General features: G+C 43.9%; 1 protein-coding gene across 2 annotated transcripts; it reads right to left on the bottom strand.

Annotated features, from left to right (window-relative positions):
- Positions 1-971: 971 nt before the first annotated feature.
- On the bottom strand, positions 972-8,745 carry LOC309695536 (uncharacterized protein). 2 transcript variants are annotated; one of them, XM_082516248.1, is made up of 13 exons: positions 8,504-8,745; positions 7,065-7,133; positions 6,812-6,967; positions 6,602-6,727; positions 5,403-5,544; positions 5,258-5,311; positions 4,861-5,177; positions 4,137-4,290; positions 4,006-4,061; positions 3,780-3,848; positions 2,391-2,508; positions 2,011-2,118; positions 972-1,563 (listed from the first exon to the last, which is right to left on the bottom strand). In XM_082516248.1, the coding sequence occupies exons 1-13, from the start codon at positions 8,600-8,602 to the stop codon at positions 1,205-1,207; spliced, it is 1,827 nt and encodes a 608-aa protein (XP_082372374.1). In that variant the 5' UTR covers positions 8,603-8,745; the 3' UTR covers positions 972-1,204. The 2 variants fall into 2 exon arrangements, with proteins under 2 accessions (XP_082372374.1, XP_082372375.1); XM_082516249.1 differs by having other exon boundaries at positions 8,593-8,745.
- Between the last annotated feature and the right edge of the window lie 36 nt (positions 8,746-8,781).

Raw genomic sequence — 8,781 nt, 5'->3', positions numbered from 1 at the left:
GAGGATGGTAAACTGCAGAATTCATGGTTCCATCAACAAAACAAATGGATAAGCACACAAACCGACCTCTAATCCAGGTAACTGCACGTAACTCAGGCTTTTCTGAAGGTGCTTCCTATCAAAAGTTACCATGGTAACTTATCAGCAGGTATGAAACCAGCACCCGTTAACCAATCAGATCTATAAAAACCCACAGTGATCAATACACATACAGTATAATTTAAACATGTATCAGGCTGAGTCAACACGCCATCTGCAGATTTTCATACAACCTGTGGCGCTTTTCTCTATGAAACAAGCGGCGGTGGATGGAGCAGCTACATCCACGTGAGCTCATCCCGAATGATGATGTCACCATAAGCAAATCCAGATAAAGAGTTCCTGGGCTGAGGGACGTCCCTCCATCACCGCGTTTCTATTCTTGGCTGTGACGCCACTTCCTGTGTCAATAAAGGTTTAAAAATGACAACAGGCGACTCAGTGGGGGTGGGGGGAGTCGTCTCAGGCTTCGCTGCTCATCACAGGTCTGGACAAAGTAGTCGTTCAAACATCCATCAACCTTTGTCTCAGTGTAATCAGATTACTTACTGAACTTCAGTGTCACAGCAGCTGTAATGGAAAAAAATGCCTTTATTGATTTTAGTTTCCATGGAAACTAAGAAAATCAGAGTCAGCCTCCAAAGCTCTCAAATTTTCTGCTGCTATGAATCACACTCACCCCTAACCTGCACAGGTGAGAGTTTTCTACCTGAGAGCTCAAACTGACACACTGAGGCGCTGCCCCCTCGCCAGAGATGACGACCTATCACCTGTAACTCCCCTCTGATCCCCATCTCTCACGTCCTGTGGAGAATCGCACCTTTCTGGCTTTATTATTTTACTTCCTGTTTGCTCAAAGCATAAAAAACAGGAAGTTGATGTTTGGGACTGTTAGCTGGACAATAGTCATGTGATGAAGCAAAAACGCCATCTGCTGGTGAAACAAACTTTATTCACCCAAAACCCAAAAAACAAAACATCAACACAAAGATCCCTCCACAAATAGGGACTGGTCACACCCACCACCTCATATTGGCTGTCACAACATGAATTTTAACCAACAGCAACATCCATTAACATCCAGCCAATATTTACCTTTAAATCCTAACTTTAATTTTGAAAGTCTTGCTGCAGGAAAAGTGTTCATAATAATGTTACCACTAATTCAAAACAAAAGGGGTTTTAGCCTTGAGCTAATATGCACGTTACATAGTGGGTGGGATGTAGAGTGTGTCTGTGTGGTGAGGGGGCGGGGCAGCAATGTATCCAACAACATGAGAACGTGGCCTCCAGTCGATATTGGCCTGTATGGGTGGTAGGAAGAGTGGTGAGGGTGGTGGGCGGGATGTGGAAGAGGAGGTGCAGGGGCTGTAGTCAGGTAGGTGCTTGGGGGTGGAGCTTCATATGGCAGGTGGAGCAGTGGGAGAGGAGGGAGGGGCGACTGATCTGGGTAGAGGAGAGCAGAGGAGGGGGCGGAGCCTGGAGGAGTAGGACTGATGGAGGAGGAGCTTTCCATGGAGACACCTGAGGAGACAAACCACATGCCTTTATTTTCAAAGTAAATTCGTTTATAATGCAGAAAATTTGGGTTTTAATGTGGAGGCACACTAATCATGTGACCTGACCAATGACTAACAGCGCCTGCAATTGGCCCATTGTGCTTCTGCCTTCATCTGACTCCAGAATTACTGCACCGCACTTCCTGTCTGTTGCCACGCCTGTTTGCTATGTTCATCCGGTCAAATTTCACCTTAATAACAATACAGTAGTCATTGGGTACAGGAATGTGACAGCTGGATGGTGTAGGGTTTGCCCCACCCTTCCGTCCTCATTGCGCCACTCTCACCATTATGCAGCTGTAAAGCTTCACCAACAGACCTGCTGACCTCCGGCACTTCTACACTGTTTTATTGACAAACACTTCCTGTTTTGGCAGCGTGTGCACTCCAAAGGTAAAGGTAAAGTACTGACCGCCGTTGCGTCCCTCTGTCTGTCCATCTGCAGACCTGGAGGATTCTGGGTAGGAGCTGGCGGGCTGATGGGAGATCCGCCCAGTCTCAGAGAACGGCTGGGAGGCAGCTGGGGACGGAAGATGGGACAGATCAAGTCACAGTAAAGGGGGTGGAGCTTAAATTAAAACACCTGAGGGACCATCCATGCTGTAATGACATCACTGCACACATCTTCCTGTTAGTCATGTGTTCCCCACAGTTGCCTCCTACCTGATCGCACTGTTTTATTGTGAAAGGCTTCGCTATGGAAGTGAAGGCTCAGCTAAAAGATGAAACTTGCATCTTTTGTATACAGGTGGAGGAAGTGCAGCACCACCTGCTGGAACCGATCACTCTTACCGTGCAGAGGGGGCTCCTGGCCCAGGTAGGGCGTGTAGGGCTGGTAGGGGTAGGCAGTCTCAGGTGAGGAGGCGGGATACAGCTGCTGCTGTTGCTTCCAGCAGCTCTGATGGTACCACTGAGGAGACAGATGGTCACATGACGGTCACATGACAAATTCACAGCATCATGTCATCACCTGAACCTGAAACACCTGCAGAATCATCTATAAACATTCAAAGAACCTGAAGGAAACGTGTGTCTCTTTGAAACGGCAGCCACAGGTTAAAGGAGAGGAACACCAGTCACATGACCTCCACAGGACCCAGGTGATCAGAGTGCCCTTGGAAGATGTTTACCACACCTGCAAGTGACTCAGGTGCACTCAGACTTCTGCTGCTAAAACAGATCTGCCAGTGGAGGAGCTGAGCTAGTTTCAGTCATTATGTCCCGTTTATAGGTTGGAAACCTGCAGTCAGCTGAGACTGAAGGATCACCTGGATGATAACGAAAGGTTTCTCCCACTGAAAACGTCCAGAACAGAATCAACATTCTGTGATGCTCCGTGAGTTCATTCAGGCGTCTCACCTTCACCTGTCAGCGCCGCTTCAAAGACTGCTGTTTACTGTTCAGGTGTCTCTTACCTGGATGCCCAAATTGAAGTAATACTGGAGGACTCTGCAGTCTACACATACTGCTCAACACACTGATCAGATAGTAGTGTGGGGTTAAAACGCCAACTCCTGTCTGTTCTAGGTAAGTCAGGCATAGCCAGTCAGAATTAAAGGGGCGTGGTCTGATATAACTATGGCACGGTATTCACAGGCACATGCAATACTAGTCAAGTAGTCTATCCTAGAAAAAGTGTGATGGACATAAGAGAAAAAGGAATACTCCTTTCAGTCAGATGCAGATATCCCTGTTCCCGTATGAAGAAAGGAATGAATGCGTTTATGTTTTTGAACAGAAACAGGAAATACACACTCAGACTTTGTCCCGACTGCCGTTAGACCAAAACCAAGAGAAGAAGAGAGCTCGGCGCGTCACAGGAACAGGAAGTGCTCAAAGTCCAAGCACCATTACCTTCAGAGGTTGCGACCTCTGGAGGATGACGTTGGACAGGCGCTTTAGGCCTGCTGTACAGGTTTTTGATTGGACGAACAATGTTTAGAGCTGTTCTCTGTCCAGCTTATCGCCGCCCACCGAGACGAGGCGGAGCAGAGATGGCAGCTGCAGTCTGTGGCGCGGTCGCAACAATATTCTCCTGAAGTCTGAAGCAGGAAGTTGAACTTCCCCGGGTCTGAAACGAGACGCTCAGACTGTGAGGCAGCAGCGCCAACCACTGAGCTACCCTGGCACCGCTGTCACACACGCGATGATGTCACCTTCAAGCTACGCTGCGGGACGTACCTGCTGGCTGTAGCTGAAGTTCACGTCTGATCTCGTGGGAGAGTCAGCCACGCCTCCTTCCTGCTCATCCTTTCAAAATAAAATAGAAACAGACTGATTACAGCTTCATGGGGTCACTGATCACATGACCTCTTCACACGTGCAAATTTCAAACCAATTTTCATGTGCAACATTATGCTGACCTGCATCACACTAACAGGAGACAGAGGCAGAGGTCAGCTCTTACCTGATTGGTGGAGGTCTCAGTGGCGCTGTAAACTCCGGAGGTCTGGAAACTCTGATCTGAAATAATGTGAGACAGAGTCACCAACATGGCTGCTGCAGGGAGGCGTGTCACAGCGGGATCACGTTACTCACCCTGTGAACTGTAGATGAAGTCAGCATATACACGTCCACATATGGGACACTTGTGTCCATTTCTGACATAGTGATGCCTTTGAGACTTTGAGGCGACAGCAACCTGTTGCCGTTCCTCTGTCCTCTGCGGCAACTCACTGCTCACGAACGCCCCCTGTACACAAAAAGAAGACGCATACAACTACTAAAAAAGTTTTATTTTTTGTCTTACTCTTACTTAATATTTACAAATGCCAATGAAAATAAATTATCTGCAGTACTGTTAGTAATTCTGACTACTTTTGATTTGACCTTTATATTTCTTTGAATATATATACTGTCTTTGAATTCATCTTGTGTACGAAACCCACTACTACTCCTCCTCATGACCTCACTAAAAATGGACTGGAACTAACTCACCTCTTCCTTAAACTCATCTTTTCTCAGTTGTCTTTAAATTTATCTGGTGGAGGTTTCCCATCATCACTCATTTCTAATCTTCTTCTAAATCTTCTCTTTAATTAATTATTGCCACATTTAATTAATTATCTAATGGTGTATTTAATTAATTCATTATGGCAGTCCTGGTGTTCCATACATATGAGCTGACCATGTGACGTAGAAGAATACAAAGACATATTTTGTTGAATGTATAGATTGTGGGATCTTCAAAAACAAATACAATGCAAAAGCCCTCAAATAAGGCATTTCTTGGGCTTACTGGGAGCAATGGAATAAATTGCACCTTATTTTCAGAGTCCTTTCCCCCTTCACTCATCTTCTCCAGAGGCTCCTGCTGTACTTTTTCTTTTCTCTTTCCTACTTTGGCTTCACTCTTCATCTTCTCCAGAGGCTCTGCCTGTATCTTTTCTTCCTTCCTTTGCCTTTTGCCGCTCATCTTCTCCAGAGGCTCTGCCTGTATCTTTTCTTCCTTCCTTTGCCTTTTGCCGCTCATCTTCTCCAGAGGCTCCTGCTGTACTTTTTCTTTTCTCTTCCCTTCTTTGTCTTCACTCTTCATCTTCTCCAGAGACTCTTCTTGTATCTCTTTCTCCTCCAGTTGTTCTTTATTTTAAGAAAATAATCATTTACTTACTGATTAACTTAACATTGTTCATATTGTGCAATATAATGTTAATATTTACCTGAGGTTATTATTGCTGCAGATGACATTCCACTTTGGTCTTTCTTGTTGTTATCTAAGACCATATGAGAAATAAATAAATACCACTCCACCTTAAAGTTCTTTGAATTTGTGTATTTTTACTACAGCTGCTGGTTTCCAGTTACCAGATCTTGGTATCGTGTCTTCAAAGAGAGTTGACTGATGAAAAGTGAGCCTCTTCAAGCATCTGGTTTGGTGAATCACCCTTTTTTCTGAACTCTTATTCACAGTCATTGCTTTGTCTTGGCTTACATAGGCCTGCTGCATCTGAAAAATGATGATCGACAAAGAAAAACAAGGTTACTTTAGCTCATCTAGATGTAATGTTCAGATTTGTTATGTAACAACTGGAATTTGGTGTTGTAATCGTAATGAGCTCATCGCCGTTTCCCTGTCCTGTACATATAACACACAGAAATGCAAGAAGAAGAAAAAAATTATAAACCAGTTTCATGTTGGTATTTATGGTTTTAGAAACAAATCAAACGGGAAGGAATGAACTTTAGCCCACTATTTGTGAGTAAAAGCATTTTGTAATAGTGCACCACTATAAGTGCCTGTGCTGATTTGTTAGCAAATAGTTTTTGGACCGTCCAAGTCCTCAGAACTCACTGCTGGTATTATACATACACCAGCACGATCATTAGATTTACTGCAGCTTTCTACTCCTCCTCATGACCTCACTAAAAATGGACTGCAGCTAACTCACCTCTTCCTCAAACACATCTTTTCTGAATTGTCTTTGAATTTATCTGGTGGAGGTTTCCCATCATGTTCCATCCTCTTCGAATAAGCTGAGTTCTTCTTCTTCTTCTGGCTCCTCCCTTTAGAGGTCACTACAGTGGATCATCTGCCTCCATCTTATTCTATCCATAGCCGCCTCCTCGTTCATACCAACCCTATCTATATCCTCCATCACTACATCCACAAACTTCTTCTAAGGGCTTGCTCTTTCCCTCCTGCCTGGCAGCTCCATATGGAACAATATATTCACTATGCCTCTTCTACATATGTCCAAATCATGTCAGCTTTGCCTCTCTAACTTTGTCTCCAAACCACCCAACATGAGCTGTCTCTCTGATGCACTCATTTCTAATCTTCTCCATTCTGGTCACTCCCAAACAAAATCTTAGCATCTTGAGCCCTGCCATCCCCTGCCTGGCCTTGCACTGCTTGTTGCTTTGGATGCTTGACTCCAGGTATTTAAACTCATGTACCTTCAATACCTTTACTCCTTGCATATTTCATATGAGCTGACCATCTGACGTAGAAGAATACAAAGACATATTTTGTTGAATGCATTGAAACAGAGGACAAATTTTACCTTTTCCATGGCCACTTTGTGAATCATTTGTCCCAAATGTTCTGCTTCATCCTTTGAATCATCTTTAGATTCATCTTGTGTGGGTCTGCTATCATGTGTCCCATCCTCTTCAGATGCTGCCACCATCTGTTTTAAGAGAAGACAACAATATGTTTGGCTAATTTTTGATGGATTGATTGTGGAAGCAGTGAAACTGAGGATGAATTTCACCTCTCTTTGTGGCATAGGACACCCAGTTTTGTTTTTCATGGCTACCTTAGGAATCCTTTTACGTTCTTGTTCTTCCTCCTCTTCTGAATAGCCTTCAGATTCATCCTGTGTGGGTTTCCAGTCATCTGTCCCATCATCTTCAGATGAGCTCACAGACTGTTATTAGAGCAGAAAAATATATATTTTGCTCATTTTCCATGGATGTTTGAAAACAACATATTTACAGAAACTTAGCTGGATTTTTCTTGCCCACCTTAGGAACCCATTCTCTTGCTTCACTCTCCTCCACACCTGTCCTATCGCTTTTAGAAAAGATCACCATCTGTTTTTAGAAAAGTAACAAAACAAAACATAGAAAATAAAATAATTTCCAACAGTGCATTTTGAGATCTAAGCATCCCAGAAACTGCACAGACATATGTCAGACATAACTTAAAACCACCAGTATAGGTTCATCAAGGCCCTGAGGGGAAAAACTACGTTTCCCACAAAATATTATGTTACTTCCGGTTTTGGCAGGTAATGGCAGACATGCATCCTTTTTTTTTTTTTTTTAATTTTGTTTTTAAAATTTTGGTCGCCAACGGAGAGTGTTTGGTAGCGCTGTCCTCAGAAAACACCGTTTGTACTGTTTCGAATCATAACTCTGGTTTTACGTGGCCTATTAACACAATTAAGAGAATATCATTTGAAGTCCGCACTTTCAACACAAGTTGAAATGGAGACTGGGGCTGTGTCCCAATTCAGAGACCGCACGCTTGAAGTACGCATTCTGAGTGCGATTACGTCACCGCCACGTGACGACTGTCCCAACTCGAAGCGTACTTCAAATGCGCCGTCGATTTCCCCAAATATCAAGCGTGGTCCGGTGCACGCTTCGTGGTCCCATATATCCCACAATTCATAGCGCGGCGGTGGGTGTGGATAATTTTGCTGCAAAATCCACATAAAATGTAATAAATAAATCATATAATACAAAAATCAACTATTCACATTTCAACTTTTAACTATTTAAATTTTCATCTTTTTCCTTTTACAAATTTAAAGTGAAAACAACACAAAACACTGCAAACCACAACACAATTAAATATAAATTATAATATGAAAACAAAAAGAACATGTATATTCTCTGTCATATGGGCCCGCATGAATAAACTTTCTGAATCCTTTATCATCTGCAACCGAAAATAGTTGTGGATGATTACTATACCTTTCTATCCCTGGCTCTCTTTCTCTCTCTCTCCCTCTGGCTGTTCCTGTGCTACTGAGAGTAACTACCGCCCCTCCCCCCCTCTGCCCACGTGCAGAGTGAAGCGGAAAAACGTGCGAGAGAGAGAGAGAGAAAAAAAACCACGTGACGGCTCGCGATAAGGAGCCGGCTCCCGTCGTTCACGTCAAAGAGACGGCTCTAAGAGCCATTTCGTTCGCGAACGACCCATCACTAACACACACACAACAGCAGCCCCTCTCGCTCGGTTTTTGCATTTGCGCTCGCTAACAACGTGTTGCTGGCGCTCTCAACATTTCTGCCCGTGCGCGCTCAACTCTTTCTCTACACCGTTATATTTGTGCCACAAAAACAGCCAGACAGGACAGGGTTAAAAAAAAAAACCAACCAAAAACAAGCAAACGAAAAAAACCCGACAAGGTACCTGTTTGTACTCATGTAACTTTTGAAAGTTAGCTTCATACCTGAGAGCTGGTACCTTCAAACTCTTTCTTCTTTCTTTCTTTCTGACAGTCGTATTGGCGGTTGGCAAACAATTGAAAGGTGCATTTACCTTCATCCATGGTGCTTCGAAACTCTCACTAGAACAATCTGCTGCTGTACTCATGATCACATGACATAGATGATTCTGATTGGCTGCTCAAATGCTCATTAGGGGCGGAACATTTTTATAACATTAGTTACCATAGGGCATTGGAGCGTGATGTCACGGGGGTGGGCGTGGAAAGGATTTTGGCCTGAT

The sequence above is a fragment of the Aulonocara stuartgranti genome (assembly GCF_965226115.1).
Source record: "Aulonocara stuartgranti genome assembly, chromosome: 19".
NCBI classification, from domain to species: Eukaryota; Metazoa; Chordata; class Actinopteri; order Cichliformes; family Cichlidae; genus Aulonocara; species Aulonocara stuartgranti.
Note: the sequence above shows the minus strand (reverse complement) of the source record. Positions and strands in the feature narration are given on the sequence as shown.